Source organism: Ciconia boyciana, chromosome 15 (assembly GCF_034638445.1).
Source record: "Ciconia boyciana chromosome 15, ASM3463844v1, whole genome shotgun sequence".
Classification (NCBI taxonomy): Eukaryota; Metazoa; Chordata; class Aves; order Ciconiiformes; family Ciconiidae; genus Ciconia; species Ciconia boyciana.
In genome coordinates, this window is record NC_132948.1 from 7,534,711 (window position 1) to 7,552,739 (window position 18,029).

The 18,029-nt window shown below is 40.1% G+C and overlaps 1 protein-coding gene across 4 annotated transcripts in view; it reads right to left on the reverse strand.

Moving 5' to 3' along the window:
- The window catches only part of KIAA1671 (KIAA1671 ortholog), a 90,995-nt gene that overhangs the window by 11,683 nt on the left and 61,283 nt on the right, over window positions 1-18,029 (reverse strand). For 3 of the 4 annotated variants that reach the window (XM_072879628.1, XM_072879630.1, XM_072879629.1), the window contains one exon: window positions 4,972-5,090. In XM_072879628.1, the coding sequence (XP_072735729.1) occupies window positions 4,972-5,090 (119 nt within the window). Of the gene's footprint in view, window positions 1-4,971; window positions 5,091-11,193; window positions 11,360-18,029 lie in introns of those variants that run through there. The other variant, XM_072879631.1, reaches the window with a different exon arrangement.

The following is an 18,029-nucleotide window of genomic DNA, read 5'->3' on the forward strand; positions in this document are numbered from 1 at the left end:
AGTGAACCATAATCGCCAAGATGTGAAAGAAGAGAGAGGACATTGCTAGTTTAAGTGGATCAGATGCTACTGGGAAGTTTAGCAGCTTTTAAGCAACAACACAATCAGATAAAACTGCCACGAGTTCCTCATTCACTCTTGCCAGGCAGGAGGTCTGCTGGCTTCACAGTGGGTGACTTCAAAGCATGCAAAGAGTGAACTGGCAGGGAAGGGGACTGGAAAGGGGCAAGAAGGCGGCTGGAAATCACTACAGAAAGCTCTGCAGGAGAGAGGCTGAGCCAGTGCCTCTGGACTGGGGATGGCAGTAGGGACAAACGCCCCGTGCTCCCCCACCACGCTCATTTGTAACGTGGAAACTAACCTGAGATATGCCCACGCAACTGCGGAACTGGTTCTCTGAACCAACCATTTTCCAAAAGAGCTTCTCTTTTATTTCAGGATATATTTCCGAGAGAATTGCCCGTCCAGCCAGCCAGAGGTTTTTATCTTCAATGGATGGTAGAGGGTGCAGAAGGGAGAGGTGGGCAGCAGGTGGCACCCTAAAGGCAGGGCTCTACGAGCGGAGGCTTTCTGGGGTGCTCAGGGGGCCACTGAGGGTGGCAGGACCTGCACTCCAGTGCTGTGATGCTCCCAGTGTATTCCTAGAAATCTTCCCTTTGCCTGGACTAATGGAATGAGTTGTAGTGTCAGGACTGAAAGCTGTACACAGTTATGTGACTCCCTTTGTCATGTAGGTTGGAGTATTCCTTTAAGCAGCAGGAGATTGTAGGAAACAGACTCTACTGTCAGTAAAAATAGGGCACTCTCACTTCTAATTTTAGGAGTTTCTAGTTTAAAAAACAAAACCTAAAGTATTTAAGGAGTTCGGGGGTCTTTTTCTCTGCTTAACAAGAGTCTTTTGTTACTAAGCACCTTTTCTTGAGCAAATATCTAGGAAAATTGTTCTAAAACCAAAAAAATCTAAACATGTATGTATGAATATATGCACATTTTTTAAACAATAGACCTTACTATTTGGTACAGTCCACAGCGATAGCAATCTTGGGAGGAAAACACTCAGGAGTCTACTGTTGAATAACAACTTTCTATCAAGCTGCAGCACATGATATAATTTCCAGTCTGGCACAGCAAACACTGCACAGAGGGTTTCCAGCACATGACTGGAGTGAATGCCTCTTCCCTCCTTCAGCAGTGGGCCCCAGGATAATTAAGACGTGGTACTAATGAGCTCCAGGGGGAAGTTTTCATCTAGTATTTTTGCTTCAAATGATATTTGGTATCTGCAGCAGTAGGCTTTAGATCCACTAGAATATGGAAGAATGTTAGAGACGAAAGACAATCTGCAGACTTATCACCTTTCATGGAAATTAAAATGTGTATTAAAAGGATCCTGTCTGATTTGTGTATCTCCAGAAAACCTCTTTCCTTCTACATCCTAGGGCTTCAGTTTGAAGAACTCAGTGCAGTTCTTGAAACTCAAATATTTGAGAGTAAGCAGTGATGGAAATACAGATGAGTTTACACTGGTTGGTGGCTACTAATTCACAAACCTTTCTAATGATTCTCCTTCGGAGTTCTTGCACAATTACAGCATCGTTACACACTAAAGACCGTGGCACAGCTAATCACCAAACGTGGCAAGGATGACTCAAGTACAAACACTGTTATGCAGAGTGGATTCTCTCCATCTCAACCGCAAATTAGGGGAGAAATTCCCTTCAGAATAATGGTCAAATATTGAAATTTAAGACATGTTTTCAGTTCTCATTCCTGAGATGTATTATGCATCTTTTTCTATTACTTCACTAAGATTTCAAGTTTTATGAGCATATCTGTAAGCAACCAACAATGTTCAACAGGTGTCATTTACAGACACTTGCTTCTCTGAAAACTTATCCTTCATGTAGCGCACACAAATATCAGCGGAATGGTTATTACAAATATGCAATAAACCAAGATCAATCTTCACTTTCAATTGCAACTAAATTTAATTAGTTTTAGCAAGACAGTGCTAAGACGCCATAAAGAATGTCTTGCTTTATCACGTGAAATTAGGAGTCAAAAAGTAAAGGAATCCTACATTTTACAGTAACACCGCTGAGGAGTCAAAATCAAAAGGCAGCTCTCACTGCTTGCCTATGGCATCACACAAGAAATAATGTCCATTTAAAAACACCCTTTTATATTCTGTAACTGCAGATTCCCATCTCTTACAGGTAGCTGATACCCTATAGTGGGTTTTCTTTTCCAAAACTTTGTTGCAGTCTAGCTTCAAGGATTTGAAGCAACAAATAGCTAAAACCTTATGAAGCCAGAGCTCTATAGATCCATCATCTAAAAAACACAGTCCCTTTTCTGTAAAAGAGAATTGTTTTTACTTATGAAGACTGTTCTGATCTAAAAGTAAGAATTTGCTATGATGTCAACTTGGAAAAGCTTACTAAAGCACTTGAGAAAAAATAAAAAAGCATCTTTTAAGTAAGCTAAGAAAAATCTAATTAACATCTCCAAATTAAACCATTTCCTTCCATTCTAAGACATTATTTGCCAAAGCCCATTGCAACCACCAAGAGCAGCCCTTTATACTTACTCTAGCAGTGACTAAGCTCTAGTTGAAAATGATCCTTCCTCCACCTTCCTAGAAGCTTACCTAGAGAAAGGACCAGTTTATCCCACTGCCATGTAGTCATGGTTTTTTTATTTTAAAATTGTTTTCCTCTCTTAGAGAAAATGAGTTCATTCACAGATGCTTTAATGAAACGCTCCTAAGGGGGCTAAAATAATCACTTCACAACTGAAATACTGGAAAATGCCAGAAACTGGAAGTTCCTCCCACACAGCAGCAGGAGGCTGGTGATGTTGTTTTGTCCCCCCCGCCATGGTGTTCCCCATTTCCTCCCAGGATGCAGGTAAGCAAGTCACAGAGCCTGTTCCTCCGCTGCGCTCTCAGCCGTGGTTCAGCTTACGGCCAAACGCCGGCTGCGAGGGCGTATCGGGGTGCGTGAGGAATGCAACACCACGGGCTGTACGGCTGGCAAGATATAAAGTCTAAGGGAAGTGAGCCAGGCAAAACAGGAAAGCAGAATTATCCAAGTCTCCTGTAAGTTCCTGCCTCTAGGCTGAGCAGAGGACGAGACGACTGCCTCAGCGGCAGCCGAATGCAGAGACATGCTGGAATCACCCATGGCAAGGAGGAGAGCGACTGCACTTGTCCTGGTGGAAGGCCTTCTACTTCATAAAAAATGAACTGCAAACAAAATGCAGTTTCAGTATATTCCAGGAAGATTTCCATTATTAATTTAATATTTAAAAGTACGTTACTCTCATTCCTCTCCAAGTGCTTGAATTAATACACCAGTAACTCCCCCACAGTGAACCATAAGTCAAGCTAAAGCAGAGTAAGGGAGTGGCAAAATGCTGAAAAATCACTATACTGTCATCATTACACTGTAAAAAAAAAGAAAAAACTAAACATTTCTTACAGTGGAAATAAAATTCCAGGACATGGGGATTGAGTTCAATACTTAATGCACCAGAATTTTTAGGTGGAGCTTTTCTAACCAGGAAGAATTCTCCAGGTTTGAAATAACGTTCAAATGCTGTCTGTTTTGGAGCTGAGACAAGCACCTTTGTTAAGAAACTGATTTCAGAAAATGTCTATAACATACTGAAATCAAAGTTAATTTTACAGAAGACTTGAATGTCACTGTTGGCATGTCACTTAGCTCACTGAACTTCAAGCTGAAAGCTACCCTGATTTGATAAGCAATAAAATATTTATAACACACAGTTCTCAAGTGTAGAACACACCAAACATAATTGACATTAATGTCTGCTATAAGATCTCAACAAGTATAGCATTAAAAAAAAAACCAACAGATAAAATGCTATTTTCATACTACACTGAGCAGATAAGATACTGGCTCAGTGTAGATCAAGCTATAATTTATACAACAGGTGTAAGTTATAAAAAACCTCACACTTCAATGCTCTAGGTTTATGTCATTAAATCGTTTTAATAACAGAAAAGCATCAGTAATACTAGCTTTCATTCAACTGATACTCCGTTTCGCCCTCCACTTCACCACACTAAAATGCTGCAGAGCTGGTGAGATGTGGACATCATACCCCGAGGTTTATCAGGACACATCAAGAGGCACGCCGCAGGTCGTCCTGCTGTCGGAGCAGGTGCCTAGCCTTCAGAGCACCCATTTCAAACGGGTTTTGCCATTCAGCCTCTCTAGTAGCACAGCTTCTAAGGCAATGTTAATTGGTATGGGAGACCAAATTTACAAAAAAAAAAATCAAAACCAAAACAAAGCCCAAAACTGTGAGTGTACCCTGTCTAACCATAATCAGACACTTCCTTATCTACCTGAGAGGGAGGAAATCAGACAATTTTAGCAAAATCTTCCCAGAGCCCTAGTTCTACCTGTCAGAGGCACATAGCACACAAGCAGGTAACCACTTTCTAAATGTGAAAATGTACATTTCTAATTATAATTACAAACACATAAATACAAAGCATAAAAAAGGTTTTACTACCTTTGTTAATCTAGTCAAAGCCATTTGGTGTATTTATTGAGAAAACTTGTTTTTCCCCATATATTCTTTCTACCATTTTAGCACTAAAAAATAACATCTAACTTGTGTTTTGCGTGCTAGTGGACTTGTTAAATCTATTCCAGGCCAAGCTGGTTTTGTCATTGCTTATAAAAGTGGTGGTACTGCATTCTCACTGGAGGATGGAGTTTAAATTGCAAACCTTATTGCAATTTGCAGATATTTGAGAACTATTTCTTCACCTATAGACTAAAGAAACTGTACAGTCACTGAAACTGAGCATGCAACTTTAAAAAGCCATACATGTACATACATGCGCGCACACACACCCAAACCAACAGCTTCTTCTCATTACTCAGCTAGGGAAAAGCTTACATGCACAGCAGAGAGGACCTTGCTCACCCTTACCTGTCCCCACTATGCCGCTGCTCATTCCAGGTACCATACTGGCTGTCGGGCTCCTGCACGAGCGTGTCTGTGTCCTTCACTCCCGGGGCCTGTCTGGAGAAGCACTGCTTCAGCTGATCCTGCAACAGAACAATTGCAATATTTTAGCATTCCTCTAGCCTTTGGCTGAATGATTAACAGATTTTATTTGCAATGGTGTTTTTGAATCTACCGATTAAACTTCATCAACATAAAACTGGGAATAAACCTAAACATGGAAAATGGCTACGAACTCAGAACAACGATTCTCTATAAAATGAGCACTGTTCTCCTGGGCAAATAACTGGTTCTAGAGGCCAGAACTGACTCCCTGGTTTTAGTAACTCCATATTGATTTAACATTATTCTTATCTCAGGTTGCACAAAATTTTTAGAAGCACCTGTGCAAACACAAAGAATTCTGCTGGGGACTACATTTAATCTCCCCAAGCATACAAGGGAAACATCAACTCTACTGCTCTTTTCCTGGGTTTAATAAAAGGACCTTTTTTTCCCCAGCTCTTTCTTTGGAAGACACTCAAAATAAAAAGCATAAATAAATAAAGCATAGTGCCAGACACTAGAAAGCCTTTGACAAATTGATGTGTGCTAATGTAAAGTTCAAACACAACATACAACGTAGAAAGACAGACCACAGTGTTTTTTCCGTGTTCTACTCTGACCTCTCATTTCCTAAGTATTTTTATTTCATAGATCTGCTACTTTCATAAGAGGGAAACAGTGCATCTAAGGACCCTGCCCTTTCAGGGCAGAGAAGTGGGTCAGCTGCTGCTGCTGGCACCCTAGATTTGCAGCAGACCAATGTTAATATGCTCCAGAATATAGCACTGTTGCACCTTTTGTTTTGCAGTTGTATTGGGTTACGCACTGAAGTTAGATAGTTACTGAAATAATACATTGTGCGTAGATAATTAAATGTTGGCCCCTTTCGCATTCATTATCCTGAATAAATACAAGTATGGCTTTCAGTGCCGTATCAACTTTGCTTATGAAGATCTCATCTGACAGCAGATTACACTGTTTTCCACCTGTCCTAAGCTTTTTCTCCCTTAAAAAAAAAAAAAAAGGAAAAAAAAAACAACCCATAACACCCACCCACCCCCTCAAACCCACCTAGCAGAACACACTGGTGGAAAATACCAACACATCTATTTCACTTCAGGCAGCACACACAAAGTAACAACCATATTCAGTGAAATGGGATTCCTTAATATGATCAGGGAAAAAAAAGAGATTGCATGTTTTCTTGCGTCCTTAATTTTGTAAACCTACAGAATGCTGCCTTAAGACTATAAAAATATCGACATTAAGGATAATTCACCAATACTGATACTTGGCTACTGAAGAAGTCCTACAATGCTTGCATCTTTTGTAACAAGTTGCTTATTTCCCCAACCCTACTGTCAGCCATTGCCATTCTCCAGTTCCATCATACTCTTTGCTGCTGACAAAGTGGTCTATTTTAATGCTGAGTGAAATAAGCAACAAAAGGCTCCACCATTTATTCCAACTATTACAATGCACCATTACCAAAGTAAAATTCTCAGTTTGTAATACTCAAGTAAAACAGGGGCTCAGTTTGTGAGTTAAAAGAAACAGAAGTTTTCTGTGTTTCATCTTTCAGATGCTCCCACAGCCTAGTAATTCATTGGTAGTAATCTTACCCTTTATATATAGACATATACATGTATATCCAGCGTTAAGCTGAATTCTTACATTTTTCAGTCCATTCCAGGTACAAGCTTTCAACCACAAGCAAGGCATACACTTCTAATAGCTAGGTGAGCGGTAGGGGAAATAGTCTTTTATTTCTTAGAAACCACAGGGCATTTCCTCCTACTTGGCTTGAGCGTATGTTTTGGTTTCCACAAATTCCCTCTGTAGCTTCACGATTTCATGCTTTGCACCGGGGGCTAAGCTAACACTCCTGGGCCCAGATTTCTGCTGTCACTTGGTGGCCACATAACCTCTGGCAAGTCAATTCACTTCTAGGAAAGGCACTAACAAATGAAAATCATTATTCTCGCTTTCCACGCTACTGCCCATGCTAGTTCAGGGTTGTTTTTTTCAACTTGATGCCTGTTATGAATTTTTTTGAATCCCAATCTCACATTACAAGCCACTGCATTCTTGTAAACAACATGAACAGAGTATTTATCAACTTTTGCCACTGTCTGCACAGAAAAAGTTGCATCTATATTCAGAGCTGTAACTGCAGCATCTGGCAGTCTCGGTGGCAGCACACTCGCCCTCGCAGCCCTTGCCTGGTACCCCTGGGTAACGCTTGCTGCCACAAACACTAGACGTCCCAACAGACACAAGCATGTTACCCTTTTTGTTGGAAGCCAGTATTTTCCACTTGCTACAACTACAGCACATTATCTCCATGCACAGCATATACTGTATTACTTGCAATTACTCACATTGTTTCTAGCTAGAAACATAGTCTAAAAAGCTTAGAAAGAGGAATGGGAGCAGCAGAAAAGCAACTTCGCATAATGCACTTAGGAAACATTGTTTATAAAAACTGCAGCTTTATCATGAATGTGATGGTTGCAAGGAGAAAACATGCACAACCCAGATAATACCATTTCGGCAGCAACAGGAAAGAAATGTATCTGCAAATATATCGCTCATCTGAAAGCTCAGTAATTCTTCATAAAATTTTACATTGCAGACAAACTGATCAGCACATATGCCTCAGTTTTGGGCAACATTTTACTTGATGTTATATATATTTGAACTTTGAGATGCGGTTTTATAACCCAAATGACACAATTAACACTCAGACAGCGATTCTCCGTGCTAAAAGCAAAACAAGCCTGAAAAAGAAATAACATCACTACTTCAGCAGACATTGTGAACTTAAATTCAATAAAACAAACTGAAAAGTCTAAATGTAAGGAAAAAGACGCTCCAAATTCTAAGAGATTACTTTGTAATATCGAGTAATGTTATTGCACTTTGCTTCTTATTAGCAAATAGCTTCTTATAGCTATTTGCTAATATTAGCTTCTTATAGGAGGAAGCTACTTATTTCAGAAGATGACTGTGTGTCTTCCCCTGGTGATCCCTTTCCACCCATACTTTTCAGGAAGCCAAATGATTAGTTGGAAAAAAATAAAAATTCTTTCAAGTCTACAAATTGCTCCTTAGGCCTAAACTATTTAAAGACTCTGGCTTCTACCAGCTGAGAAGAACTGCAGAGAATTTAATGAGGTATGATAACCTGGTCAGCTAGCTGAGAGAAAAAAGGTACCAACTACGGCTAAAATAGGGAGAGGTAAGAGGAGCCGATGCTCTCTCCAGCTTGTGGAGGAGGTGTCAGCTGGGGGGACCGAGGGTGACGCAGAAAAGCAATTTATAGCCTGTGCAGCTTGGAGGAGATGGCGTGTGTCAAAGAAGGAAAGCGACAACAAACCATAAAGATTCTTCTTTCCAGTACGTTATTATTTAGACTGGATATTAGGAAATTTTACTTCACCGAAAGGGTTGTCAAGCATTGGAACAGGCTGCCCAGGGAAGTGGTTGAGTCGCCATCCCTGGAGGTATTTAAAAGATGTTTGGATGAGGTGCTCAGGGACATGGTGTAGTGGTGGGCTTGGTAGTGTTAGGTTTACAGTTGGACTCGATCTTAAAGGTCTTTTCCAACCTATACGATTCTATGATTCTGTATTAGCAAGCACAAGAACGATGAGTTTTAGCTTTTCTTTTGAAGATCTCTTTTGTATCATCTTCACCGCACTCCAGAAAGACTCAAGACAATCTGGTAATACAGAAGCACTGGGCATCAGGACCTTGGAGATGCCTAGGAAAAATCCATTCCCTTTGTTTTCAAAATGTTTACTCTCAGTAACTATAAGCTTATTTTTAAAAAACAGTAGAGGCTAGTTCAAAAAAAAAAAAAAGAAGTATAATTTTCTCTACTTCCATCCTCTTTCAGCCTTCATACTCTCTGGATAGCACTTAATAGTTGCTATTAAACTTTTGGGTTTTTACATACTAGTCAAAATTACACAAATTCTCTGAGAACTATACATACGTACCATTGTGTTTTACGGCTGAGATGCTTTTAGACACAAGCAACTCAAATTAGATGATACAGATATATTTGCATTTTCTGGCACTAACATTTTACTTGGAACAACTTGGTGTTACAAAGAGCATGAATGAAGAACAAACTGGGATTACAAATTGAAAGCTTTAAAACATATGACAGATTGGGAAAATAATGTAAGACTTACTGAATGTACTAGAGAGACAATTTTTAGGTCTGCCACAAGCCCATTATGTCACACAGCACACAGTGTCCTATATCACGTTAATTTACATAAAACCATAGAAGACAGATCGAAGCACCCTACCTATTGCCTAGTAGGGCTTGCAACGCATCCAGTGGCACAATAAGGTGCACTAAAGCCAGGTTTTACCCAAATGCTGGGAGAAAGAAGGAAATACTTTCCGACATGTGCCACTCCCAAGCATGACCAGTTTCTGCTTCATACTTTGTTCCCTAGCCTAAATCCTAATTTAGAGCTCACTTCTTCAGATAGATGAAAATAGTATTTTCCTTTTTTTTTTTAATGTATAAGCTCCACAGAACAAGAGATCCTGCAAGACAAAGAACTGACACATCTGACTTTTGTTGCTCTTAAGAACAGATCTGCTCTGAACAGAAAGCTTTTTTCCCTGTAAGAGACAGCTACCCATTATTAACTCAACAAACTTGTGCTAATATCTGTGATCCATTCTCTTTCTTTATCCATCCCTTGGAAGAAGAAACCAAAGTTGAAAGAAGAGGTGTATAACATGTGAAGCTAAGCCAGATACAGCCATTTTCTTGATAAACAGAATAGTCATGATGCAGTAAAACCAGACATTTCAAAGGAAAAGGCAATAAAAAGAGAGGTCTGGTGTCAATGCACAAGATAAGAAAATTCCTAATTTGGCTTTATTTATAATCACAGAAAAATCTCCCCAGTAAAATAAATACTACTCTCGATCCAGTATTCAAATGCTGTAATTCTTCACGCTTTGATCTTTAACTTCATAATTCTTACACCAGTAGCCAGGAAAAAAAACCTTTATTTTCATATGAAATCAAACAGCCAAGTTGTATACTGATTTGCCTCTAGTTGTTCTTCTAAAATGACACATTATGATTATGCCTCTTTCAGTACTCCCTTGGAATTAAGCTGGGTTTGGCAACAGTCCAGGGCTGATTACTCCTGCAATTTCCAGTTCCTGACAATGATGCACACACAATATTGGTCCTACCAGCACAAAAATTAACCGTAAGTAAGAATGAATGCATACATTTATGTGAAAAACTCTTTTGCACTGATGTGAAATAAAGACCTGGCATATGAGGAATACCAGTTGAAAGAGATCTCATGAGTCACAATCTGCACAGACAGTTTCAAAAATATCTTTGTTTGCAAAAGAGACCCAGACATCAGACAGCCAAAATGACACCCCACAGCCTGAAGTGCAAAAATTAGAAGTTAAAATCTACTGGCATAAAATTGAATATGAATAGGTAATTGCACAATGGAATGAAGTTTTGACCATCTGCCTTGTTAATACAAAACTCAAAGAGAAAAATTTTTGCTAATTTCTTGAAAAGCTTTTTTTTTCCCCCCCACTCTCCTTTTTTTTTAATTAAAAGAAGTCAGAAGTTTGGTCAAATTGCCTATATTCAGAACTCTCCTGCCCCTTAAGTGTGACACTGCACTTAAGGAGAGTTTACAAGTCCTTACAAATCCAGAAAACCATCCCAATTGTTCCCCCGCAATATGCCAGGAAGATGACAATACACCTTATTCTATTAAAATTTTATTCTATTATTTCATAGTTGACTCTGCTTTGAACAGGATGCTGGGCTAGATGACCTCCAGAGGTCCTTTCTAACCTGAATTATTCTACAACTATTCTGATGATTCTAAGGATTATTACTAAAAGGTAAACTATATATTTTGGACCACTACCAGAATTATCAGGAACATAAGATCATATCAAAACCAACCAACCAACAAAAGCCACCACAAAAAGAGGGCGTTAGAAACTATACAACATTTCACAACCCATATTATTTTTACTTCCTAAGTGTCTAAATGCCAATACAGCAAGTGGAAAGTCTTAACTTCGTGGAATCAGCATGCTAGGATTTCCATATATACTTACTATCCAGCGAATTAGTGCTGCCCACAAGGAGTAAGTCATGGTTCAAGACCAACGCTCCAGGTAGTTCCTGGCAATCAGGCGAGAAGATTTACCAACTCAGTGTTTAAATAAATTGAAAGAAGTAGCTGCCTTAGTGTAATGTCCCAGGCAGAAGGCAGCACCTTCTGCCTCCCACCCCACCCTCCACACTGCAGTGACAGATAAACAGTTCCAGGAATTGTACATTTTCTTTCTGACCTCACTGATGAGGAAAGTTAAGAGACCTCCAGTGCAAGCTCCACCCACGGGCATCGATATGCGGGGATGACTTCCCCAGCCCTACCCAATACCCTATTCAGCACAATAAATATCTTCAAACCAAGGAAGCACTTTACAAACGCTGGAGACCAAGCCTAAGAGCAGTGACAAAAGTAATTGAATTCATCGATCTCATAACCTCAAGGTCTTTACATTACTATATAGGCCATCTCCACCGCTGCCAGCAGGTAAGGAGACTGCAGTAAGCAGCCTTGGTGTCCGTTCAAGAGGAACATCCCACCGGCCCCACTGCCCTCCCGGGATGAGGCTGGAGAGGACAAGCCGGTTTAACATGGCAAACTGCAGCAGTTGCCACTGCAGGGGTGCATGAGCACACGCACGGGGAAACAAAATCGTGCCCCAACTGCCCCAGCCTGTGTCCAAAAGCACTTGAAAGTTCTCACACACAGCTTCTTTAGCACTGTTACATCCTAAGGATCCATGCTGCCCTACTCAAAAACCCTTCAGTCGTAAAATGTTTCATTTTTCCATGTGCAGTGGAGTTCGTACCGAGTCCCATGGTATAAAACATTCTCATAAATGGTATCAGGCACTACATCCTCACTGTTGCTATGCAACCTAGGGCTGTCTCAGCCATATGTGTTTTCTCTAACTCTTCCACCAGGATATGATAAGCAATAACCAATTATATCCCTGATGTTAAAAGCTGACAGCATTTACCTTACGAAACATGGGTTGTTTTTAGAGGGTGACTGGTTTAATTCTCCACCTTTTCAGAGCTTCCCAGCTTGATACACGGGCCTGAATCCCAACCCCTTCCCCCCAGAAAGGCATGGCAAAAATTGCAGAAAAGCAGACCCGTCTCTACAGAAATAAGGGGAAGGGCAAGCGTCCCTTCCAGCCCCTAACCCGAGGGAGCAAATGCCAAGAGTAAGTTGCGAACAGCTGGCACCCAAGAGTAACGGGGTGGAGAGGGCAGAGAACATCCCAAGCTGCGATATCCCACGTACGCTGTTAGCTCAGCTGCTCTCCTTTAAAAAGCTTTATACTTCACCCATGACAGGCCTTATCACTAGTCCTACAGCCTTGCTGATAGGAAAGCCAGCCTTAATCTTAGAAGCTAAATTCTTTGCTTTAGTACTGTATTTGAATTGAATCAAAACAAAACTAAATCCATTGTATTTAACATATATCCCTTTGAAACATATACATGCCTTATGCTACAGTAAAAATACTTTCACCGTAATCAAAATACCCAAACTGTGCAACGGACCTAAATGCTACAAATGATTCGACAAGCAGGTTAGTGCAGAGCTGACTCCTTGCCCCACCAGCACAAAACGTTCACTGCAAACAGCGACAAAGGAGCCAGAGGAAATCACTGCCAGCAAGTTCAATGATTTACTCCAATTCTAACAGCATGCTCCCAGAAACACCTTTCCAGCCTAAACTTGAACCTGAACACTCTCACAGCTCCCCAAACCCTGGCATTTTCCACACCTTTTGACATACAAAATTACTTCCCCTGCTTGCGGATCTTTAGCTAACCACTTCTTCTACATTAATGTAGAGTTTCACTCATAACCCCCAGCTATGCTGTGCCTCCTGGGAGCCAGGTCCAGCCGAGAGATCCTGGTTACCATTGTGCAACAAAATCTACTCGCTGCTTTTGCAGTGACTCTCAGTGAAGTTAACCTCCTCGCTCCATTCAGGATTTCAAAGACGTTTTAGAGTGTGTCATTTTTTTATACCCTGAAAATAGAGCTGCTATGACTTGCTTTGAGCACTCACCACGCACATATCATGTGCAAGGCTGAAGACAGAGCAGAGGTTGACTTGATGTGCAAAAAGCAGACGAGAACCAAATTCTAAATATATACCTTGCTAGGGCTGAGTGAGCCATGACAGTACTTCCTCTGAGAAGTGGGAAAGTAGAAAACCAAAGCAGAGCAGAGGAAATAGTTGGGAACATCTTTAAAATCCCTCCTATATCCACATATTACATTTTCTTTTCAGCCTTAGGCAGTCAAGCTAAAAAGAAATTAAACCCCAAGAAACCAAACCCAGCAGGATCAGAGCCAGAGGCACACCAGTCTGTCCATCAGGAAGATTTGGAGCAGAATAGAGCTGTCCTACCTCAGAGACTGAGGAATTCACTCTCTCCCAGAGGGCATATGCAACTCCCATCAGCATTAATAGAAGTTGGCACTAGGAGTTGAACAGGATCCCTCATCTTCAACGTTGCAAGAGACACAAGCCAGAACAAGACAATTTTATACTGTTATGCTAGGAAGTGAATATATTTGCTTATTTTGAAAAGCTACATGCTCGAAATCAACACCTCCTACTTGAAATACTTTACTTCGCAGCTCTTCTGCACAGTTAACATTTTCCCACATAAGACACAAGTTAAACTTCAAACAAACATTCCTGGGAAAAAGGGCTCTTTAGTTTAAAGTCTAGATTTAAAGATGTACAGAAAAGTGATAGGATTTCTTGACAACAAGTGACTAACAAACATGCAGACTTTGGAAACTGTGCACTTCTCGTTTAAACAAAAATCTCAGACAACTTAGAAGATGTTTTAGAAGAGAGCAGTCAAAATACACACATACAGACCAATGAAACACCACTAGTATTTCCTGAAATTATCACAATGTTACAAAATTTCGATAAAAATGGATTGCCAGTGTTAAGAGCTGTGTTCAGTGATGTTTTTGGTTAATGCAATTTATTTCCCTCTGAAAGCTAACTGCTATCACTTAGAGCTTTTAAAAGCAAGCAAAAAAAAAAAAACAAGGTGAATGAGCACAAAATGACCAGCTCTAAATATATGTATGCTCTTTTTTTATGCTCTAAGAACATGGTAAAAATCAACTCCTTGCAGCCAGCCTAAGTAAAATCACAGAATGAAGTCATCTAAGTGATTATTCCTGTCAAAATAACAAGGGAACAACAAAGGAAGTCTACTAAATACCCATCACTACAGTTTTATGGCCCAGATTTATGCTGCCAGCTATGTTCATGGCCTGTTAAACCACAGAGAAGTTATTAAGAATGAAAAAACATGAACTGTTTCAGTATTGGCCCCTGTATCTTCATTAATTAAACTGAACAGCTTTACTTGTTCCCCTCACTCTGAAACAAGACAAACGACTCATTTTTAAAAGCGCGCTTTTTGCAAACATGCTTCGCACTACCATAACAGCTCACCAGAAATTTAAAGATGAAATCTCATTCACTGATGGTACAAAACAAAACAAAAAAATTTTTGAGAGCAATTCATTGCACTTTTGGTGAATATTAGGGCAAAATAGTTCAGCAACTATTTGTTGTAGGGTCTGTATCAAAATAGCCAACCTCAGAATAAAAATGTCAACTTGTATTAACTTCTGTTTACAGTTTGTTGATGGATGTTCACCGTAAAGGACAAACATTTGCAGACAGACCTTGGGTAAAACCAAAACAGATAGTACAGATCAATGCTCTTTTAAAAGCAGAGATAGAATCCCAGGCGACGTGCAGGTGAATGGCACATGTATAGTCCAAACCAGGTTTTAACAGTGCTCCTCTTCGTCCCTCACCTGCTCTTCAGTGCCAGAGAGGGATCCTGCTCAGATGGAAAAAGTGATAGCCCACCAACTTTTCCAAGAAACAAGCTGACTGCACAAGCTTATATTGACTTAAAAAGAAACATCTATGAAGATTAAAAAAAACAAGATGGGAATTTCAACCTCTAGTAGAGAGGATGATAGTGGAAGGGCTGCAGGATGCAACAAAAACCCTCGGAAGGACTAAGCTCCCTCCCAGCACATCTGGGACTCGTGCAGTCAAACAAAACACTCAATTTCCATCTTTCTTTTGGAACTACATTAAAACTGAATCCAAACAAAATAACTGATGTTGTCAGATCAAGCTGAAATGAAAAGACCATTTTCAGGAACTGACCAGTACAGCAGAAAGCAAAACACAATTAAATGCACTTCGGTGTGATTTTTAGCGCGTATCAGAACAACTCACGTAAAACACATCGACTGCTTACAGCGCAAGCAGACACAGAATTCATTGTTTCTGTTCTATTTCAAAATCATCTCCCAAAAAAACTGAAATACCTCTGAGGTTTTCCACAGCCTTGTTGTTCATGCTAGCAGTCTGGAAGTAGTTAAACTTCTTACAAAGAAACAAACTGCCACACTTTTTTAGCAGTGTAAGGGGATAGCTAAGGAACTGAGGGTATTAAACAACTACCCTGTTTTTACTGTATGGCAAACTCAGAGATCTAGAACTAATGGTGTTGGCTGTGAAACCAGATATCATACTATAATAGAAACATGGCTGATATTACCATGACTAAAACAGAGGCAATTTTAATGAAAGTATCTCTGCTCCTATTACAACAAAGACACCGAGCTGACGACATGAGACGAAAAATGGAAAAAAGTCTCAATAAAAATGTCTGGGGGAAAAATCAACTTCCATTTAAAAGGTTTCACTGTAAAGTAAAAACTTCTGCAAGCTCAGCTACAGATTCCCAGATCTGATATTAACATGCCAGAATAATGATGCAATTAAAACTGGTCCTGTGTCATTATGTGCGGACGGTTTTCAGTACATGTGACCTGCAACAGCAGCGCCCAGGCATTCTTGGGTGCAGCAGCCAACAAGTTTCTTCAGCCCCTGGTGACACCTTTTTTCCTTAAATTAAATATGAGAACACTATATTACATCTACTTGTAGAAAATATTCTCAGACCAATTAAAGTCAGTTTCAGTGGAAACAAAAAGGACAGACGGCTAGCTTTGAAGATACAGCTACATGAACAGACTACCACAAGGCTAAAGAGAGGAAGGAAAAGCTTCCTGGAAAATAGCAACTGATGAGAAAAACAGCATGCTCGGGGGGTTGTGCTATGAATGAAGGCAGGACAAATGACAGAATATTCCATTTCAATGAAGAAATTAATAGGAGTACTACAGGGAAAAATAATAATTAAAAAAATATTTTTCCAAACAGTCCGCTGTTGAATATACCAGAGAAGCTATTTAAAATAAAAATTATTCCTGCACTCCCATTTGTGATTTGCAGATCTGCATATAGTAAATTCTGACTGATCAACTGTTGGTTTGAGAACCACAAGATAAATTAGTTTTAGCTCTCAGACTCATTTTATCCCTTGATTGTCCTAGCTTTTAAGCAATTCTTAAAAACATGGCTGTACTTTCTCTAGATTCAGAATCAGATTGCCCTGTGTTAGACATTTCTTTATCTAGGTGTAATTTAAGGCGTATCGATTTAAATTAAAAAAAAAAGAAAAAGAAAAAGTGGATGTTAGGAGAGATTTTATAAGGCTAAAATTAAATTCACAATGTCCTGTGTATAAAGACTGGTTCCCATACAAAAACTAGAGGATTACATTTTAAATAAGGTCTATCCACCCAGCCTGCCTTCCCGAGGAATCTGCTGCAGAACCTCCTCTCTGCGGCGCCAGAGGAACACCGAGCGTCAGAGACAGAGTTGGGTCAGGAAGTCAGCCCTGCCAGACATCGAAGAGGAAAATGTGACAAGGTATGAACAGAAAAACAAAGTAAATATGTAATCCCTGAGCTGTTAAAGAGAAGCGTTTGCAAAGAAAATTATTTCCTCTCTCTTGCAGCCAGATTCCTACTTTTAGGACCCCCAGCAAGGAAATAACCAATTACTCCAGATCCCTTTCACTCCAATCCTAAAGCTTCTCTGTATTGGATAAAAATCTCTCTCACAGCCCAGAAAAAAAATGCAATATCTATGAGCCCTTTCCCAGATACATAGCTTGCATTAGTTACCAGCTAAAATATGTTGCAGTATGTTATTAATAAGGTGCCAACCTGCCAGCTTCCCCACGTTTAAAAAGATTGGGAACTGCACCTATGTCAGACCCATGGAACAGCCCTGAGTTTTCCCACTGTGGGATCCAGCAGACAGCACACGCAGCATCAGCCCATTGCCATAATAGCTGCTACAAACATAGGATTGCAACTTAAGTACAGAAGTAAACAGAAAACAAGACAATTTTTGAGCCTAAGCATTTCTTAAGTCACAGATATCCAAATAAATAGATGAATGCTTTAAATACAATACTCTTAATTCCTCTAGAAGATATCTGAAGCAGTGACAGGAGATCCATACAAACTGTAACCTATTATTTCCCTTGGTTATTTAATCCGAAAGTCCACTAAAGTCATAAGAGGGGACAAATGGACAGCTCCATCGATGCAGCGGAATGTACTCACACCTCCGCTATCTTCAACCTCAGCAGCAAGTTTACTCACACTATCTTAAACTGTGCTGTTTGACTTGAGTTTTGACAGGTTTCTTGGTCTCGTTCAATGCTAAGTTCTCAGCCAGCGGCCACCAGTGACAGCAGAGACGGGAGCTGAATGCCACTGGCCCTCGCTGTGTTGGGCTTGCGGCGGCAGCTGGCACACAAGCCAGCGAGCCCTGCTGCTCCTTGTTTAAAAACCGCATTGCTGAAGTATCAGCACTGAGTGACTACTCTAGAGTACATCCCTAAAACAACAAACAAGTCAGTTTATGATGAA